At 41.4% G+C, this 22113-nt stretch overlaps 1 protein-coding gene across 5 annotated transcripts in view; it reads left to right on the top strand.

Annotated features, from left to right (window-relative positions):
- Positions 1–21778, top strand: part of prdm16 (PR domain containing 16) — a 191036-nt gene extending 169258 nt beyond the window's left edge. The window contains exons 5-17 of one of the 5 annotated variants that reach the window (XM_086069105.1): positions 3552–3654; positions 6483–6684; positions 6781–6946; positions 7143–7296; positions 7617–9255; positions 9366–9453; positions 11148–11320; positions 11442–11519; positions 12462–12631; positions 13295–13466; positions 17186–17437; positions 18075–18255; positions 18967–21778. In XM_086069105.1, coding sequence (XP_085925231.1) covers positions 3552–3654; positions 6483–6684; positions 6781–6946; positions 7143–7296; positions 7617–9255; positions 9366–9453; positions 11148–11320; positions 11442–11519; positions 12462–12631; positions 13295–13466; positions 17186–17437; positions 18075–18255; positions 18967–19101 — 3513 coding nt within the window. In that variant the 3' untranslated portion in view covers positions 19102–21778. Of the gene's footprint in view, positions 1–2348; positions 2649–3551; positions 3655–6482; positions 6685–6780; positions 6947–7142; positions 7297–7583; positions 9256–9365; positions 9454–11147; positions 11321–11441; positions 11520–12461; positions 12632–13294; positions 13467–17185; positions 17438–18074; positions 18426–18966 lie in introns of those variants that run through there. The other 4 variants (XM_086069104.1, XM_086069103.1, XM_086069101.1 and 1 more) reach the window with 4 other exon arrangements.
- The last annotated feature ends 335 nt before the right edge of the window (positions 21779–22113 follow it).

Raw genomic sequence — 22113 nt, forward strand, 5'->3', positions numbered from 1 at the left:
TGAATGAACATTATCTAAAGGCCAAAGAGATGTGAAACTTTTCCTCGAACGTGTAGGTTGACTTGACATGTGAAATGACGGTCGTACGACGAGAGCCAAACGCTTCCATACGACTCGCTTGTGTGTTTCCACATTTATGTCACTCCGCTCTTATTTGTTTCCTAATCCCTGCCCGCATAGCCGGGTCCTCCTCGTGCCTTGTCGCCCTTTTGTCTCCTTCCTCCGTCCCCGAGTCTTGACCTGCCACCTGTCACTCTGTCACGCGGAGGGGATGGGCCACTGTGTCCATTTAAGCTTCAGACATTTTGAGAGAAAAAGGGAGGCCGGCTTGGAGCGAGTCAGAAGGAACACGCGGGGGCCTCCGAGATTGACAAGCACCAATTGGCTGGCGACACCAACCTGCCTAATCCTTTTAAGATTTTCACATCAGTGCCCCCTGCCACTGCCACACAATGTCAAATGAACGAATCAGTGCAGCGTCGAAAATTGTGCAGAATTACTGGACCCGGTAAAGGTCACGTGTTGTGTTGCTTTTTGATGTGTTTTGCAGTTTGTACCTGGCAAATGGCTTTGCTTTTGTTTTCCTGGCCACTGGTTCGTCACAGTTATGAGCCCATCATTTATTTACACACGCGGCCACTCAGTGCTAAAATCTGTTTTTTCTGATTTGCCTTCTCTGGTCTTTTACATGCACAATGCATGAGTTATATGGAAATGTGTGCACACTGCAAATTCAGATGCAGGCCTTGAAAGAAAAAAACCAAGAAGGTCTGGTTCTTTTGTTTACATAATTGCAACATTGTAAATCATTAATTTTACTCATCGTGATTTCATTTGGAAAATGCTATTTTTGCCTCAAACATGCATTTCCCACTTGTAAATGTTGACACACTATAATATTCAAAGCCCTTCGGTGATGGCCTCCCAATAATTGTACCCTATATCAAAAATGGTGGTGCATGCATTCTGTTGCATCTGGTGAGAGCAAAAATGCTGAGAACAGTGAAATATGTTAATGATGAACCATGTCCACCTTGGACACTCTTCTTCATCTTTTGAATTGGGGCACGAAGCCCTGTTTCATCTGCTCTCTACTCCTGGATGGATTCATCAATAGACCCACACACACACTCGGTGTGTGCGCGCATGCGTGCGAGCGTGTGTGTGGGTGTGTGTGTGTGTGTGTGTGTGTGTGTGGGGGTGTGTGGGTGTGTGTGTGTGTGTGTGTGTGTGTGTGTGTGGGTGGGTGTGGGTGTGTGTGGGTGTGTGGGTGTGGGGGGGGGTGTGCGTGTGTGTGTGTGCGTGTGTGTGTGGGGGGGGGGGGGTGGGGGGTGTGCGTGTGTGTGTGTGTGTAGGCCCACAGTGGGGGTTTACTGTGGGCGCTGCAGCTGGCATTGATCGATGAGACGCCTTTTCCTCTGGACACTGGACAGCGATGTGGAGAGCCAGGACTGATCTGAGCGTGTGGGCTCTATACTGTAGAAAAGGAAACACATACACTTGTGTAATACACACACCCCATCAGACTCACGCACACACATAGACACACAGGATATTATTCATTTTATTTTATTTATTTTTTAACTCTATTGTTGTGCTTCATTTCGATTATTTTAGGACATTTTCCCCCAAAATAAAAAAAACACACGAACTGATCAAATGTACAGGTGTCTATTATAAAAGTGACTGGTGTGTTAGTTTAAGACACTAAACTATACAATCTTTTAAACCTGTAGTTCTAAAAAATGTATGCTTTTATTTCCATTCCATCTGTGATTTTTTTTTAATTAAAGATTATTACAAACTTTATTAATCAACGATATGATCTATAAGATATATACCGTATGAGCATCTTTAACATTTTTTTTTTTTTTATTCTACATTTTAAGTCCAACAATTCTGGGAAATTTTAACATCGAACATGGCCATTTAATTGTTTAAAATATTTTCTGTGCGATTGTATTTCGTGTGTCTGCGCGCGACTGAGCGAGTGTGGGTCACTCAGATTTGCTTTTATCCAGTTCACACATCAATATTAGATGCGTGCTACTGATGGCGCGGGGGGGGGGGGGGGGGGTCCTCCGTGCTTTTGGCTGGAGGGAGTGGTCCTCCGTGCTTTTGACTGGAGATAAGAAGAGGAGGAGTGGCCGGTGGGGGCACCACAGAGAGAGCGAGAGAGAGCGCCACAGACAGCGAGAGACTCAGAGAGAGAGAGTACCGGGGGCCGTAAAGAGGAACCACGGAAAGAGAGAGAGAGAGAGAGAGAGAAAGAGAGAGAGAGAGGACGAGAGAGAGAGAAAGAGAGAGAGCGGGAGGGAGGGGGGGGGGGGGTTGACTCATCTTCATCATCATCATCTTTAAGGACGCTCGGTGACTAGATTAGACAAAAGTCAGAGCAGCGGCAGAGGCCAACTGGTTGAACTTGTCACCTGACGTGCGCAAAACCGCCGGGCCGCACCGGGACCTCTGACGCTCTGTCGGCTTCGTTGCTGCGTCCGTCGGTTTACCCGGCCGGGACTGGGAGTCGTGGTGGAGCGAGTATGGGTTGCGTCGCCAACTCCACCGGGACCGAAGTGCTCTTGCATCTGGAGGCTCTGCGCACCGCCGCACAACTTTCTCAACTATTTCGCCTCACGGAGAAAAGAAAGGTCAGGGCTCCGACGATCAATAATAATAATAATAATAATAATAATAATAATAATAATAATAATAATAATAATAATAATAATAATAATAATAATAATAATAATAATAATTATAATGTGCTTGCTATGTCATATCAATATCATACAACTCTTAAGTTAGTTTTATGGTTGTGCGAGTGTGCGTGTGTGTGTGTGCGTGTGTGTGTGAGTGTGTGTGTGTGAGTGGTGGGGGGTTGCTTGCTTGTTGCTGGCGACACGGTCTTCAATTGGTGTAGAGAGCCCCCATGTGGCCACACTTCACATGGCATCTTGGTCGAGCTGGTTGCGCAGTGATTCATTTAATAAAAGGCTTCTCGACATGGATTTGTTTGTATGATAATTTGGCTATACGCATGTTAATTGGTGTTTTATTGTTTAATGTGTGTAAATATATTTGTTTTTCCGCTTTTGAAAAATGTGTCTGATGTTGTGTACGACGGGTAGTCCTATTTGGATTGGATGACCACTCATAGTTGAATTAAAAGTGTCTTAAAATTATTTAGTAATTTGTAATAAATTATGCATGTTGTGAAAATATGAAACTTTTTGTTGAAACATTTTGTTGCGGCTGCAAATTAAAACATTTGCACAGGCAGGCGTGCATAGACGTTTGCGGATGGTTTATAGAATTGTTGGTTTATCTGTTTGTTTTCTTTAATTCTTTAAATGTTTAACATACATCCGTGTGTGCTGTCAATTGTGGAAAGTTTTTGTTTTGATTTGAGTAAAAAATGTAGGGTGTAGGATAAACTACAGTATTTTTATCTGAATCCGAACCATTAGGCCTTGTCTAAAGTAATTAGATGTGGTCATTTCTACTCACTCGACTTTGTAAATATGTCCCCGCCTTTTTCTCTCTCTCCATAGATTTATTACAAAGCCGTCCGGGACATCGATGCAGGGGAAGAGCTTTTAGTTTATATGAAGGACGGCATTTTCCCGGAGGGATCCATGGCACCTAACTTACAAGGTAAGTAAACGAATGCGCCTCATTAGCGCATAGAAGTCCAAAAGTGCGGCCCGTTCTTCTTTGGTGCCCATCACCCACTACAAATTGGACGGAGAAGAGACAATGTTTCCTCAATAAATGTCAATTACTCCAAACGTATTAAAAAAAGAACCTCAATAGAATTGAAATTCGGATTTTAACGGACTTGCCAATAACCGCGTTGGATACATTTGTTTTATTTCGCTGAAAGCCAAAAGAAATACAATAATTCGTTGGAACTTTAAGAATTTGCAATAGCTTCAGACTTTCACATATTACAAATATACAGACACTTTTTCTAACAATATTTATTTTTATTGTTTATATTATTATTATTATTATCATCATTATTATTTGGGGATTTCATTTTACCTTTTAAAAAATATTATTTGTGACATCTAAAATTATAAATTGGACAAATCATTTTCATTCAAGGTGAATTTTTTTTTAATTTATTTCAAACAAATCCTGTTGCTGAATAACTAATTTCTTCCTTTCGTTGTTCTTTTTTTTTTTTTTTTTTGCATTAGTCGTTTTTCATTGCTACAAAATCCAATTTGCAGTTGTCCCTACATTTATTAAACAATGCAAATATTTCCACGAGAAATTTAAAAGTTTGCGTGCATAACTGTTGAAGCAATGACTGACTAAATTATTTGCTCAATGTGTGCGTGCGTGCGTGAGTGTGTTTTAATTAATAGAGGACTAAATAAAGAGGAAGCAAGTCAATAAAAAACTGCAATAAAAAAAAGTAATTTTTCTTGTGAATGAGATTAAAAGGATCTGCGCAACCATGAAAAGTACAATTTTTCTCAAATATTTGTTTGTTTGTCTGAGTCTTCCTAGCTCAGGGTGATTTCTTCATGGGTTTATGGGAGCAGGAATTTAGAGTAAAGAACTTGAGGAGTCCCTTGAGACGTCACCCATGGTCCCAGATTAGCTGCTAAACTGCACATAATCGTCTTTCCAATCATCTCCCCCCACAGTCTTTAGCCTCCTCTTTAAAACCCACCAACCCCACTGAGATGAGTAGGAAAAAATGCTTTGGGTGCACTTGAATGCACACTTGACTGACCTTTTTGAGCATTTATGAACTTCAAGGGAGGCCTTTTAAATTGTTAGTCATACTTTCTTGCTAAAATTGCATTAAAGTGCCAAGTAGACCCAAATAGACTTTCCATGGTTCATGTGCACACTGTTGGCAAATTGTGCTTTTTAGCGTCACTTTTTAGCCCAGTGTATGTAATGGCCCATTGACCATGCAGGTCATCTATCCTCCTCCTCAAGGTTGGGGATATGCACATTGCTAAGCTAATGCTCTTTTAATGTGCCCAAAAAGGTCCAGCTGGATAAGCGGGCACAGCCCAACATGAGGTGAGCCTTGCATTGTATAAGTCACCCATTGAAATGATGGATGGGTGTGTACGTTATGAGATGGCAGGTGGGTGCTTTTGGCGACACCGTGGCCCTGCTTACTTCTGTTCCTAGAGCCTTACAGTACTCTTTTGGGGGAAATTGTTCACGCACACACATGTACACACATTGCTGTGCACAAAGAGTCTCCACTGGGCTCCCTCCCTCCCCTCCTGAACTGTTGAACTTGGACTCAGGCTCAGGAACTCGCTATTGAAAGGACTGGCTTGAGTTTTTATGTGTTTGACCTTGTTGGTGAGAAGTATTATAAAGGTTATCAACATGGAAGGGGTAGAGTGGTCCCTATTGTTTCCCGTCTACACATGCAGCTCCTGCAACACTTTCCCTAACAACCAATTAACGGTGTTAATGAAGGCTATGTTTCACAGCTAATTGATTTCCTTTTTATGCAATTGTCAATGGCGGGGTTGTTGGTTTCACCACTTAAATTAGAGTCAATTTAGATGTAACTAACCTGAAAAGAGGCAATTGATACCAATAAATGTATAGATTGGTTAATTGATACAATTTATTTATAGATATGTACCCCTATCTCAGGCGTCAGCAATCTTTCCTGTTAAAGGAGCCATTTGAGGCCAAATAAATAACCAAAAATCTGTCTGGAGCCGCAAAACATTTGAACATTATGATGAACGAAACTGTGTGTTATTGTTAGTCTTATGTACTGAAGGCACAAAAAGCTCTTCTACCTTTCGTCTTCCGTTTTTGGATTTTTATTGTTTGTGTAATTTTTCATACTTATTTTTTCATACATTTTGAGAGTTTTTTTGCCTTTTTGTTAAATTTCTGACATTTTTTGGGCAATTTTATGGACATATGGTAATTTTCTGCTTCTTTTTTTTTTTTAGACATTTTTTGGACATTATTTTCTTCCTTTTTTCATGGACATTTTATGGCAATTTTCTGCTTTTTCTCTTCCTTTTTGGACATTTTACGGTCACTTTTTGGAAATTTTTAGGTATTTTAAAAAACTTTTAAAAATATGTACTCTATTTAAAAATATATATTTATATTTTTTTTTATTTAATCATTAATTCATTGGAATAATATTTTATCTAAAAAACGAAAATAACTTTGGAAAAAAATATTAATATATTCTAATGTTTTAGAGATCCACAGGGAGCCACAGGAGAGGGACTAAAAAGCCGCAAGTAGCTTCAGGTTGCACAACCCTGCCCTATCTCAATGCAAGTCATTTCGGGCAGAGATAGAATGATATAATATACTGTAAGACAGATAAGCATTTAGTAAATGTGCTGTAATTCAGAGTCAAGGTAAATTTTGAAAACAACAGCAAAATAATTTGATGTATAAGGGTTAAGATGTATTTGTTTAGGCTATTGTACTGACTGGGCAGCTGTGTTTTGTGCATTTAGATGAGCAGATGTACCGCTGTGAAGACTGTGACGAGCTGTTCTCATCAACGCTCGAGTTGCGGAGACACCAGAAATATTCCTGTTCTAGTGCGGGCTCCATATTTGACACCCTCAGAGAAGACTTCAAACAAGAGCGGGAGGACAGCGACGAGCCCGTACACGAGTGCAAAGACTGTGAGAAGATCTTCCCAAATGAGTACAGGTGAACCAAATTGTGACACAACCATTCCATTAAGTTTACACAAAGAATTGAAAATCCGCAGTTTGGTTCATTGTGCTTGTCCTGTCCCACATGAAGTCTGGGCCAGCACATGATAGTCCACACGGAGGAGCGGGAGTACAAGTGTGACCAGTGTCCCAAAGCTTTCAACTGGAAGTCCAACCTCATTCGTCACCAGATGTCACATGACAGCGGCAAGCGCTTTGAGTGTGAAAATTGTGATAAGGTACAGCAAACCCGGCACGTAAGTGGTGCACTGGACACTCAGGCTTTTCCTGATCAGAAATTCTGCTCTATTTGGTTTCATTGTCAATCCTAAAGAGCTGTAAAGAAATTCTGTTGCAGCAAAAGTGTGCAAAATTTTAATGAAATAATTTGTCAGAGGTGCCAATGAAATTCATGCTGAATATTGTATTTGTATCCATTTTTTTACATGACAGGTATTCACAGATCCCAGCAACCTACAGCGTCACATCCGCTCCCAACACGTGGGGGCACGAGCTCACACTTGTCCCGAGTGTGGCAAGACCTTTGCTACTTCATCAGGCCTCAAACAGCATAAGCACATTCACAGCAGTGTCAAACCTTTTATCTGTAAGTGAGAGTCCTGTATGGTTTTACTTTAATGTCTATAGTCTCTTGATGCTACCTTGTACTTTATAAGGAGTCTTTCGTTTACAGTTTTGATATTGTATGAGTCTTCCGAACCAAAGGCATGAGCCCAACGATAGATGATGGACTAAATTTCACAATTATGGACTTTAGGAGTCTTAGCTTCTGGTTTTCTTCACCCCGAATTTCCATTCACATGTATTGCTTCCATATGTTGTGGTTAATTTGGTTTACACAGTTAGTGACAGTGTTAAAAAGGGTTTAACCAGGCCCTGATGGGCTGCGTCTTCTTGTACCTCCAGGTGAGGTGTGCCACAAATCCTACACCCAATTCTCCAACCTCTGCCGTCACAAGCGTATGCACGCCGACTGCCGCACTCAGATCAAGTGTAAGGACTGCGGTCAGTTGTTCAGCACTACCTCCTCCCTAAACAAGCACCGCCGTTTCTGCGAGGGCAAGAACCATTACGGCTCTCCCACAGGAATGTTCAATCCTGGTATCCCCATGAGCTCCAGTCCTATAATGGCCAAGGCCAAGTCCCACCATCCTCACCTAACTGGTCTGAACCATTCAGGTTTAGGCTTCACTGACTACTTCCCGTCCAGACCTCACCCTCACGCTGGCTTGGCGTTCTCCCCAGGACCCCATGGGTTCCCGTCCCTCCCACATGGTTTCCCAGGCATCTTTCCTCCGTCATTGTATCCACGACCACCGCTATTGCCGGCGAGTCCAATGATGAAGACGCCCCTTAGTATCAGCACTCAAGAAGTCAAGCTGCCTCAGAGTCCTCTAGATGGCCCTCCATTGTCTTTAGTTAGCTCGACAAACAGTAATGTAGGCAATGGTGTCAGTCTGGCTGAGGACAAAGATAGCGAGAGTAAACCGGATTTGTCCTCTGGTGGAGAGGTAAAGACTAAATCTAAGATGGCAGACATTTCAGATGGCAGCGACCTGGAAGATGTTAACACTACAAGCGGCACAGATTTGGACACCACAACTGGTACGGCCTCAGGTGATGGCTCGGACCTGGAGAGTGATGGAGATAGTGAACGTGAGCACAATGGCAAAAGAAGAAAGCCACCGGTGGTCCTATCAAGTCAAGATGGCCACCAGTTTGAGGATGCAAACAATGCAGTGATTCCAGCGGTGTCTAGTTCAGGGAACCTCTCCATTAACCGTCCTTTTTTGTCTTCATTGTCAGCACAGCACTCTTTCTTTCCGCCGCCTGATGAGCAAGCGCTCCCACCCACCACCACAAATGCTAACACAGCCACCACCGATTCCATCAAAGCCATTGCTTCTATCGCTGAGAAATATTTTGGTCCTGGCTTGATAGGTCTTCATCAAGAGAAGAAGATGGGTCCCTTGCCGTACCACTCCATGTTTCCCTTCCAGTTCCTACCCAATTTCCACAACTCCCTGTACCCCTTTAGCACTGACCGAGGTGCCCTCAATTCTGGCCTGTTCTTTAAGGGCGATCCCAAGTCGCCTCGTGAGCAGCTACATAAGATGGTTTCTGGTGCACTTGGCACACCTGTCCCTGCTGTAGAATCACCATTTGATCTCAGTACAAAGCCTAAAGAGACCAAGTTATCTCCTCCAACTCCATCTAACCCCTCAAACCCAAATACGAATACAGGGAGTAGCAGGGGCTCTTCAGTAATATCAAGCAGCGAGGAACAACCATTAGACCTCAGTATTAACAACAGAAGCCGAGGAGGTCACAATGGCATGGCAGCCGAACTGCAAAATCAAAAGAACCACATCTACGGAGTTGGAAAGGGAGCGTCCATAAAGGAGGAAACTCCCAGTTTTCCAGTTCCTTACTCCCAGTCCCTGCACCAATCCCCAATTGCACCGCACCAGCAGCTACAGCCACACCAACCACCTCCTCTGCACTACGCCAAACCTTCCGCTTTCTTCATGGACCCAATATACAGGTATTTCTGCCCCGATTACTCACACATGTGCAATGTGCAATATTGTTGCAGTAGCGTTGCAGATGATCACTGACCTTGGTACGTAACCCTCTGCCTTGGTGTTGGTCCAGCAGGGTGGAGAAAAGGAAGCTACTTGACCCTGTAGGAGCTCTGAAGGAGAAGTTCCTCAGGCCTTCACCACAGCTCTTCCATCCGCAGGTAGTCCCCCACCCCCATTGACGAATATTTTCCCGGGCCGAATATCATTCCCAGTCCGTCCCTAATTACCAGATGCGATCAAGTATCATTAGTGTCGCCAAAACATACCTTATGTGAATATCCGTCTCTTCTCCCTCCCACGCTGCTACGATCTGAATTGATAGGGCTCCATGCGCCATCATTCCACACTGTTGATGTTATGTTCTCAAGGGCTGTATGACTTCTTCCTTTGTTTATTGAATGGCGCCTGTATACTTCGTCACTTCTACCTTTTTCAGAAGACACAGCCTGTTATTGCAGCCCTTTGATAATCACTCACATTGTTCGACTGTCCCCAGACCCTCGCTGCCGCTACAAATCTTGATTGCAAAGAATGATAGTATTAAACTTTTTTTAATGAATAGTAAGCATTTGAATGGTATCCTCACTAATCTTAGCCATGGCATTGTTTCATGGAGTGGGAGCCCACAGGCCAGCTCATACCTAAACTCCCTCCAAGTTGTTCTTTTTTCTACGTTGTGGACTGGCTGGCTAGATAATAGCAGCGTGTCCATCAAGGACATCCTGTGTTTGTGTCCAGGAGAATAAGGGGCTCTTGTTGGGGAAACTGCTTAAAATCTGACCTGGAAATCTGTGTCCTCTATCAACTATGACTTTGCAATACAGTACACACATCTGGAGCATACGTGGACAGATGGAATCGCTGCATTCTTCTATGAGTGGTATCACAATTGAAATAAATTGAAATATAGAACACCTAATATATAGAACAAAAATAGTAAAATAGTTAATTCTGTAAATATTTCATAGTGATGTTGATTTGCCTTGATATGGGAAGAAGCCAGAGTAGGAGGAGAAAATCAATACAAGCACGGGGAGAACATGTGAATTCCACACAGGAAGTCCAAAGCCAAGATTAGAACCCCAAAGCCTCAGAACTTTGTGGGGGTTAGGGTTATTTATTTATTTATTTATGTATTATTATTTACTAACCCTAACCGAGAAAAACAAACAAACCATTTGTTCACCAACCTGCCTCTAAATGAGATAAAAGCTTTCTGTGTTGCAAAATCCATGTTATAATCTTGAAATGAGAAATTTTCTCAGGACACTTAGTCATCTTATTGTATCTAAGCACGTAAGCTACCCAGTGATCCAAAAACAATGCCACCTCTAATTCAGTCTCATGACAAAATCGGAACACTACCCGCCCGCCCTTTGCTTGTTCTCAGACTGTGAATAAACACATTGAGACGGAGTGTCTGTCCCTGCGTCTCTCCCGTCCCGTATTCACTAAAAAAGGAAGGATGTAAGCTGTTTTTGGCAAATAAACTCCTACATAACTATCAACCCCCCCCCCACCTCCCTTTTGTTCACAAGCTTCTCGCGGGAGGGACACAGCAATCACTTGGGGGTTATTTCAAACTATATTGTGCAGCATCATACTCAACTGTTGAATGACTCATTTAGTTTGCTAGCCTGAGTGGAGGCGTGAAGACGTGGCAAATAAAGAAGAGGCTAGAGGGAGACGCGAGGGTTGTTTGTGCGAGCGTATTTTTGACAACAGCTCACTTTCCCCCTAATGGCACCATTCAATATTCAACGTTTTGTCTTTGTTTTTATTCATTGCATCTGTATCTTCAACTCATGTAAAATACCGGAAATAAACCATCGCCTCCTCATCATCCCTCCAGATGTCTGCCATGGAGAACATGACAGAAAAACTGGAAAGCTTTGGTGCACTAAAACTGGACATGCCGCCCAATTCACTGCAACATTCGGCTCACCCACTCTTCAACTTCCGCTCACCTCCTCCTTCGCTCTCGGATGCCATCCTTCGCAAGGGCAAGGAACGCTACGCCTGCAGGTCAGCGCCCTGCGGTGACACACGTTGTCGCTGATGACATTTTTTTCAAAGGATGGTCAAATAAATATTCGTTTCTGCTGCTCTTTCCCCTTCCTGCTATTCTGTCCATTCTCCCATCAAGGTACTGTGGGAAAATCTTCCCTCGCTCGGCAAACCTCACCAGACACTTGCGAACGCACACAGGCGAACAGCCTTACAGGTATTTTGACGTCATGTATTGTTTTTTTTGTTTTCTCATGTGGGGAATGGAAATGAGTTGCCCGTTATGTAAATATTGGGGACTGGAAGGTTACGGTTGCAAACCCACTGTAGATCAAAATATTAAGTCGGAACTATGAGTTCTCTCCGTCTCTGTAAGCACTGCTAAGGTGCCCTTGAGCAAAGGCATACCCTCAATGCCAACTGCTCAAGTGCATTGCAGTGTATCTGTGCGTCTAGTGGATTCTGCTATCCTGTTTTGTTTTCCACTTGTCCCTCAGTTGTCTTTTGTGTTTGTCCGTCTGTCTGTCTGTCTGTCTGTCTGTCTCTCTCTCTCTCTCTCTCTCTCTCTCTCTCACACACACACACACAGAGACAGACACACTGGTCTTTGTATCATTGTGGGGACATCTCATTGACTTGATGCATTTGCTAGCCCCTTCCCCTAATCCCAACCATCAAAAATGATTGCCTACCCCCATTTCTTACCCTAACCTCAACCATAACCCAATTCAAACCTTAACTCTAAAACCAAGTCTTGACCCTCAAAAAGAGGTCCGAACGTGTGGGGTCGGTCCCCACAATGGTAGCTAAACCTGGAGTTAAAAAAAAAAAAAAGCTTATTGACCACCATCTCCATGTATTTTTTCTATTTAATTATACGATTACTCTATATGTTCTTATAAAGTGCTATTTTTGTTATTAAAATTATTTTATTAAAACAAATTGTTTTCTATGGGTGGATGGCTAGAATGGATAATGGCATCATGCATTTGAATGGGGAAAGATGATTTTAAGATACAAATGTAGTGAGTTATAAAAGTGGTCATAGAACAAACTATATTGCATCATCACTGTGAGACTGTCCATGTTTCAAATGCACAGATAGTGGTTGATGAGCAGTGTTGCAGATGCTCACCCAGCTCTCTTGTGCGCCCTGCAGGTGTAAGTACTGTGACCGCTCATTCAGCATCTCGTCCAACCTGCAACGCCACGTTCGCAACATCCACAACAAGGAGAAACCCTTCAAGTGTCACCTGTGCAACCGCTGCTTCGGTCAGCAAACCAACCTGGACCGCCATCTCAAGAAACACGAGCATGAGAACGTTCCTGGTAGGACTCTCTCTTAATAGAGACTTCATTGCAGTTATTTAACTTGCCTTGTTAATGGGCTGACTGATGAACGGTACACATTAGCCATTTGGAAAATGTTAAATTTTGCCCTTAATAAAATGTTTAGTGACGTGAGAGCAAACAAACTTAACACGCAAAATGGGAAAGCCACTTCATTCAAGAGTTCACACTTACTTCTTATTACTTCTCCATCTGCTTTGCCAAAAACAGCCTCTCGGTGCCCAGCACGTTCACTGCGTCTATGGCTGACGTTTGAAAGTGAATAAGCCTTTGAATAGTTTCATTGAAAGTATCTGTTTGGTTAACATTTTAAAATGAGAGCATAAACCCTCAATAAATGGTCATTATGTGTCATTCTTCTCATTAAAATCGTGTAAATTGCGTTGACAGACAGATTTTTAAAAATGTATTTATTATTTTATTAAACATACTACAGAAATTAGACGGTGCTTAAATAGGACTTCCTATAATAATCCTGATTCTATCCCTCATAATATTCATATTATTCTCCCTACTTTATAATGTACCATATGTCTGATAATTATTCAAGTAAACATACGCTGTCTACCTGTGTGCGTGCGCGTACATTACATCGTTTTTAATGTGCGCGGATGTGTACGTCTGCACACTTTTCCCCACCAGTGAGCCAACAGTCTGGGATGCTTTCCAACTTAGGAACCACCATCTCCTCGCCAAACTCCGAGCCTGACAATCATGCACTTTTAGATGAGAAGGAGGACTCGTACTTCTCAGAAATCCGAAACTTCATCTCCAACAGTGAGATGAACCAGGCCTCCAGCTCCACAGATAAGAGGTAAGAAAACAAACAAACAAATAAATAAACAAACAAACAAACAATATTGGCAAATTGTACAACTTGTGTCAAACCCTCAAGCATTTCCTCAAACACACCTGATATCGTCCAGTCTCCAGTCCTATGTACGCATCAACTGCCATTACATTTCATCAGTCAATTGCTTGTTATGATTGTGATTGTAGTTCAGTGTAGTTTTACCACTGAAAACTAAAACCACACTTGACTTGACAATAATAAACTATCTAAATAAATATGAAATTAATGTCTCTCAATAAAACATGATAATGATCTTTTTAAAGCCATGCTTTTGGTTACAGTCCTTGTTTTGGGTCCCATGACATTGTAAATCCATACCTAAAGTTGTGACTGGTCGATCAGGGCATGTACTCTTCCTTTCTTTGACTCTTCTGGCCAATCCACTCTGCACGTGTGATGAGTGCCCTCTAGTGCCACAAATGTTTAATGGCAAGAAGAATAAGGACACACACACACATATTGCTGTATTTAAAATGTTTATTATAACTCGGACATTTTTGCAAAGGTACCATACTGGGGCGCGTAAAAGTCTTCTGTGACATTTAGAGATGTTGTGAAGTTCATAAAGACAGTGACAAAATCACAGAATGCATATCATCTAAAGCTAAGTATGCTGCTTTACGAGTTTGCCTTACTATTGACTATTTTTTTTTTTTTTTTTTTTTTTTTTAAGAGCTCAGTATTGTTCATTCGGAAATGTCATCATCATTGCTCTTTTTTTTTTTTTTTTTTTTAAATATATATATATATATATATATATACACATATATACATACATATATACATATATACATACATACATACATACATTTTTTTTTTTTTGTGTGTGTGGGTGAGTATGTGTGTGTGCGTGCGTGCGTGCGTGTGTTTGTTAGCTCACCAGAAAACCTATTAGAAAAAAAAATCTCATACCGTTCACCTAAATCGAACACCAGGAGACCCGAGGGGACCGAAGAAAACCAAGGAAGGTGAAATCCAGCACCGACCAGACACCCCCCACCAGAACTCCTCCCCAGCCCAAGAAACATCCAGACCCCAACAAATCCAAAAAACATAAAATCAGGGAGGCCTCAAGAGACCATTGACTATTTCTGATATTTCCGTAATGTGAGGCAATACACATGCTTCATCTACACAGTGAAAATAAACAGCGTTTTGTATTGCTTTTGCCTGTAGCACCAAGCTAGTATACAAACCAGAAAGATTGTTATAGTAGTCAAATGACAATTCATCACATTTTGAAATCAAAATAATCCTCAGAAATCAAAATAAAACTATCCAAAGTCCAATGCTTTTAAATGAGCGGAGATCTTCCTTTCACCTAGTAGACCGCCATTTTGACATGTGAAGTATGCTTGGAATTGTCAATAGGAAAGGTGTGAGTTGATTTCTGGCATTTGTTAACAAACAAACAAAAACATTCTCACTCAACTTGTGTGATTTTTTTTATTATTATTTATAGCTCAAGCTAATGAAGTCCTCACACAAAGGACTTTTCTTCTGCCTGTCTGCAAATGCTAATGCTAAAAACAAAACTTAAAAACGCCTCATTTGTTTACGCAAGACCAGTTTTTAATTTCATTCCAGTTTTTGGTTTAATTAAAAATAAATAATATTAAAAATAATAATGCATGTGCAGTCAAAACAGTAATTGTTCATTGTGTGCAACACACCAAAGTTGTAGCATTGATGCTAATAATACTTCTTCATTGGAGTGTACATTTGCTGCATCGCTACTGCATCCAGTGGAGTTATAATGGGCTTACTCCTTATTCACATGACTACTCAAAAACTGTTTTATCTAGGATGACAAGAAATTGGTGTGCATGTTGATCGTGTTCCTTCCCAAAGTGACAAGCTAACTACTGGCCTGGCATTTTTATTACGGCGATTTCAGTCATTTTTGTACGTCTAAGCTTATTTCAATAACGTTGTCATCTGGAAACTTGAAACTTTTTAAACTCTCAATGACAAAAATGTTCCTGTTTTTACACAGTCTCACAGACCATCCCTCAATCGTCATCTCTTTCCTCTTAACACACTTTTTGGCCAGCAGACTCAGCGGTAGTTTAGCCTGGCTGCCATCTGGGATCAATACCGAGTCTCATCCACAACAAGGCGGCCTGACGTTTTAATATCAGTAATTCAGGCTAAGTGTTGTGCTTTCTGTCCACCCACCAGACAGCTCCGTGTTTATTCTCCCCTCTGAGTGACTGAAGCCAAGCTCCAAACACACGCTCATGCATGACTATCTATAATCGCTCTTAACTGCCCTTGCAACCGAGCTTCAGTGCAATTATACATATAGTACAAGTCATGGCGGAGATTTTATTTTTAAACAAAAATATACACCGCTCTCCAAAGTGGGCGTGGAAGAGATGCTCAGTCAGCTTTGTGTGTTGAGATGGAATACGTTTTGAGCTGGCCCTTCATCTGGGACTCGGTCTGGCAATTAGAACCATAAAGGGGAGGGGGGGCTCAGGTTGAGGCATTTATCCAGGAGATCCACTGATGATGGAGCTCTTCAACCCCCCTATCCTTCCCCTTGTACCCATACCCCCCATCTGCTAACCCAAACAGCCCACTGACATGTTTAGACTAAATGACAAAACCCAGGGCCCCCCCATGTCAGAGCTACACGTCTTTCCCTGGACTTTTTCCCAGCTAAACAGCCTAGCAATTTGATTATAGTGATATTTAATGTAGATTGAAAGAGGAGTCCATCTCACCATGTTTACCCACCCGCAGCATATGACCCAATCCGATCCCTGTGTTCGCCTCCCCAGAGGTGATCCTGTCTGTTTTGATAAATGCCCACTGTGTGGCAGAAAAAGGAAGGGGTAACTTTGCTGTCCCACAGGAAATTATATCATGAGTGATGTCATGTGGTCTGAGGCTGATGGAGGGGGCAGCTAGGGTTCTGGCTGGAGATTGTGCAGATGGCAGGTCAGAATAGCATCGAACTGATCAGATATAGTCTTTTATCCAAATACAATACTACTGCAAAGTAAAGCAAATGGTGCTTTTCCAAAGGTGGTTCCAATTAGTCATGTGGCGACACTGTTTGAAAAGTGCCCCCTGACAGAATGTTAGTCCCCATGTTGTTTGTGCATTCGCTGGACAATACAATATCATTGCTGTTCTTTTTCATGTAGCAGTGTTTGATTACACAAAGATACATGAGGGTACAAGACTAATACACTTTTGGACCACCTGGTGATAATGTTTGTCATCTAAAATCATCATTGAACACTTCCAGATGACAGAACTATTTTCAATAACCAGATCCTTGTGTATTAGTTGCGTTAGTTCCATCCTCAGTCTTTCCTTCAGCATTCATAAAACATGCTAATAAAGTCATATAGCTGTGCTATCTGGTATATTCCCCTTACAAAATGCATATGACTGCTAAGCAATTCTGTCTCCACACAGGAAATACAGAGGAAATGAGGAGATCGTAGCAAAAATAAATAAATAAATAAACATGCCATGAACGTACGCCCCCTAGTGTCTGTTCGGTGGTACCCCAATATTTTGTGTTTCGCTTGAGACAAGTAATCATATTTGGTACCTAAAACACAAATTGAGATGAATGCAACACAGTCATGAAATGAAAGAGGGAGTAATGGTGGAGAAACATCTGGCACCATTTCAAACGTTTCCTCCTTCGACGCATGCAGATCTGACCCGGTCGAGGAGGAGCACCCGAGTGGCCACAGGTTGTCCAACTCCAAGCTGGCCCTCCAGGGACTGGAGGAGGAGGAAGAGGAAGCAGAGGGCGATGATGAGGAGGAAGAGGAAGGCAGCCTGACAGAAAAGTCTCACGATGAGGCACCGGAATCTCCGTCTCCAGTTGCAACGCGCGCGTATGAAGAGGAGGAGGACGAGGAAGAGACTACTCCATTATCGATGAGCTACGAACACTCTCGCAGGTAGCTACCATTAGCAATATAGTAACAAATCGCAGCTGCTCAGTCGTTACTAATATAATAATAATCAACAAGATAGCAATATAATGATATAACACCGCAAAAACTGCCCTTTAAAAGACAAGACAAAAAGTAATAGAATAGGAATAGCAATATATTACTTGATTTAAAGAGGGAGTTTGCGATTTAAGAAAATCTATTTTTGTTATAGTCATTATGACTTGACAGTAGTAGTAAAAAATATATATATAAAAAAAGGAGCCACCTCTGGCTCCATCTTGTGCCTCTAATTTGATCAACAAGAAACCACAGCACCCAAGGAAAAACAGCCAATCGGAGACAGAATCCCCACCAATGTCTTAAGAGTGTATTTATACTACATACACATACTGCATATGATTCAGCGTGGGCCCTAACTGCCCTTCAATTGGCTAGCAACCAGTCCAGGGTGTCTGCCCACCCTCCAGACAGCATATGACTCTTTCTTCTTGTCTCCTTTTTCTCACTAATGATTAATTAGTCTTTTCTCATTCTCTTCCCTTCATTCAACTAAACATCTTCCTTTCCATTCTCCTTGCATTAACTTCCATTTGCATTCCATTTCTCGATCCATCCACCCACCACTTCTGCTGGCGTGCAGGTGTTTAGAGGAGGAGGGCTCCCTCCTGGACCTTGAAGGTCTTTCCAGCTTCCCCAAGGGCCTGGAGGGCTTGCGTAAAGCAGCCAGTGATGAGCAACATTTTGACGTTAAAGACATATTTAACACCTCGCTAGAGTCGGAGACTTTGAAAGAGACGTTGTACAGGCAGGCTAAAACACAGGTATGTTGTTGGTATGTTTGCTACTGTCATTAATACCAAGGACTTCCTTAACTACACGGGAAATGTTCTCAGCCGTAATGGAAGTGGGGAAAAAAATAGCTATTAAGTGTTCTCAATCTTTTGAATGCAAATGTATAATGGGAAGTTAAGGTTTGTTGATTTATGCTGAATTTTTGTATGACTTTACAGCTGTTGTTTTGTTCAATTTTAAATTGACCCCATTAAACATTGGAGGTTCCACTTATGTATGTTCAAACTTCAGTCTGTCTATTCAAATAGTTTTAAAGGCTGTGATGATGTTGTGATCAATATCGATCAGCAAGACCTGATTTAAAAAATATATATATATCATTTGTACCTTGATTTATAACCACCCCAACTTTTCATAATGGAACAAATTGCGCTTGCAAGTTCAAACTGGAGAATTTAGTCTTAAAACTGCTAGCGAGATCTAAATGTAGTCTTAATTCACTCCTCCCTCCCTCCCCTCCTCTCGTCTCTGCCGGGAAAAAAACACCTCCAGCTCACTAACCCTGCCACGCTACAGGTACATTGCTAGCGTGAATTAATCTTGATGGAATTTTGAAGGGGAAAAAAGTTGTGGGTTTGTTATTGTATGAGTTGGAATGTACAGTCAATTAAAACATGAGAGGTGATCAATTTGTATGCCCCAATTGAACTTTCTGGCAATATTCTTGTGCTTTCTTGCAGGCTTATGCAATGATGCTGTCTCTCTCTGACAACAACCCTTTGCACACGCCCTCCCAGAACTCTCTGGACGCATGGCTGGGCATGGGAGGCGGACCGTCTGAGACGAGCAGCTTTCACCCGCTCAACCATATCTAGATGACAGAGAGAAGGTTGGAGGTTGGTGTGGTAGACGAAGGGAGGAAAAGTACAGTACTTTGCATAGACACACAAGTGAGGTGGACTCAAGTCGGCATGAAGAACGGAGAATTCAGCGTCACGTGCATTTAAAGTGTGTACGTGTGTTTGTGTGTGTTTGTGTGTATGAGTGGATGTGAAAGAGAGGAGGGGTAGACTCTATAAGAAAGCACTGCTAAGCTCCTGTTGATGTGAAGGACACAGATGATGAATGCTTCTCGACAGCATTGAAACGTTGCCGATCATCCCCCTAAGTGCGCTCAGTCTCATCTGGCCACAGCAGAGAACTGACGTGACACTTTAATGACTTGTATGTCACTAAAGGCTCTGTGCGTGATGCCTGGAAGAAGAAAAAGAAAAGAAAAAAAACGCACTGCAGCATTAAGAGGACATGTCCACAAGGGGGTGCTGTTTCTCACGAAGTGACGCTTTAGCCTCCAGATGAAACCCCACACGGATTGTGTGTCACGGACTGCAGAATCAACACTAACACCACACAAAATGTGAGCGTGGAAATGGACGATTACTACACGCAGACTGATTCTAATGTGCACAGCAAATGGTGATTTTAGTGTTTATTTCCCAGTTTGATCATGCTGGCGATTGTTCAAAATCACACATCATTTCATGTCACTCTTAAATATTGTTTGCTTACTTTCCTCTTAGATACCACAGTATTGTTTTGTTGTAGGCACCACCGTGCTAAATTATTAATGTAATTATTTTAGAGAAGGACCAAAATTGTATGATAATGTCACATGGTGTACAAAATAACCTAGATGTTCATAGCGAGGGTGACACGTGCCAAATAACCCATAGCAAATGTTTTGTTCTCTGACAATCATTTCATTTCCATTTGCTCCAATATATTTGATTTCAGAAGCGTGTGTGTATGTATTTATTTTTTGCTTGTTCGCTCATTCTGTATGGGGTGGCGAGTGTGCGAGAATAAGGAAAAGTCCTCTCTCTTCTTTCTCTTCTTTTCCCTTTTGTTGAAGGAATAAACACCGGTGAGAGATTGAGAATCTCCAGCTTTGGTGTGCCATAATGTAAACGATCCATGAAATGTTGATTTTATTTATAGTGGAAGATAGTTGTAGTTTTAGTGGCACTGTAATGTCCTGCCGTGTTTAGTTTTCCTCTTGCTTCTGTCCTATTTCACCTGGTAGAAGTATTATTAGGGGAAGCCTTCACCGTTAGTATCAGACAATGAATGACATTGGGCTACACAACCACACATTATACTAGTCAAATCTGGCAGGATTCGAAAGGCCTGAATCATTTCTCCAACTTAATTGGGAGACGAGAACTCATGAAACCAGAAGAAACATCTAAAGTACATTTATTGCAATCATGGGCAATCGAATTCTGCTGGTTGGTCCTCTAAGCATAAAGATGGTCTTGTAACCAACAGTGGCCATACTGAATGCTCTCCTTTTCTTCTCATGATATCAAACTCATTCCAGGTAGTCTACAAAGTAGCAGGAGGTCATGACTTCATTTGGACTGTAGATAGCTGTAGATAGACATCTCGGGAGGCCTTTCTCATCATCCTCCACTTGGCCTGATGCTGTATTATTATTTTTTCAAGCTAGCACTTAATTAAACCACATGGGTCCAAGCCATACATCGAGCAGGCTTTGGTCTCGACGACTTACAACTCCGACAGGACGGAAGGAACACTGTACTTTTCTTTGGCTATACGAGGACTGCTGCATCATCTCATTTTTCTAAAGACACAAATCTCTCTCTTGTTTGAGAAATCTCTTCATTTATTTACCTTTATAAAATGTAAAGATGTGGGTCGTCTCTATGTAGTGATTCATGTCAAGTCATGGACTACTGTAATAAGAATGCGCTGTGTAAAGGCATTGAAGGCATTGAAGCATTCCATTGTTCCCACTTCAGAAAGTATTCTGGCAGATGGTAGTCAAGATATTGGAACACGGTTGCTGTTTCCCCCCTCACTGTTACAGGAGACAAAAAAAAATAAAGAAAAAATATATTGTTTCTTATTAACTGTATAGTATTTTAAAGATGGAAAAACAATGGTGCATTTGTCCGAAGGAAGAAAAAAAAAATAATGGAAAAATATGGGTTTAAATGGATGGTGCTTGTTTTGTTTGGATCTGAGTTGTATATCGCCTATGTTATGTTTATTGAGAACTGACAACAACAAAAAAAAAATTAATTGTGCATGACGTGTTTACCAGTCATAATTATGTCCATTTGTGAATTGTGTATCAAATCAAAAAAAGAGAGAAAAAAAATCCGTAGATGCACTTATTGTAAATGTGGTTAGGTTTAGTAGGTTTGACTTCAAGTTCTTGACAGCCTTACACGTTGGGGCAAGAGGCTCTTAATAAAGAAATAAAAGAAACACTTGTGGGAGAAGACATAATGGAAAGAAAAAAACAATAAAGGATTGTAGAATAATATTGAACAATTCTGAAATTGCAATTCTTTTGATGCTTGTGATTATTGAAAATGTACTTTAGAGAAATTTCATTGAAAAGACATGACTCTGATGTTAATTCTGTAGAATAGCAATGTATACCAAATGTAATCTTTCCAATGTTATGAAGAATTTATACATGAAATTGATATGCAATAAAACCTGTGTGCTTTTTAAATGGAATTTCCACGACTTACTCACATGTGGACTGATGAAAAGCCTAGATTTTTGAAAAAATATTAAATTTGCCATAAATATATATATGCCCTGTGATTGGCTGGCAACCAGTTCAGGGTGTGCCCCGCCTACTGCCCGAAGCCAGCTGGGATAGGCTCCAGCACCCCCCGCGACCCTAGTGAGAAATAAGCGGTTAAGAAAATGGATGGATGGATGGATATATATATATGAATCTATATATATGAATCTATATATATGACTCTCTCTCTCTCTCTCTCTCTCTCTCTCTCTCTCTATATATATATATATATATATATATATATATATATATATATATATAT

Source organism: Leptonotus elevatus, chromosome 2 (genome assembly GCF_054856555.1).
Source record: "Leptonotus elevatus isolate MCC_2025b chromosome 2, RoL_Lele_1.0, whole genome shotgun sequence".
Taxonomy (NCBI): Eukaryota; Metazoa; Chordata; class Actinopteri; order Syngnathiformes; family Syngnathidae; genus Leptonotus; species Leptonotus elevatus.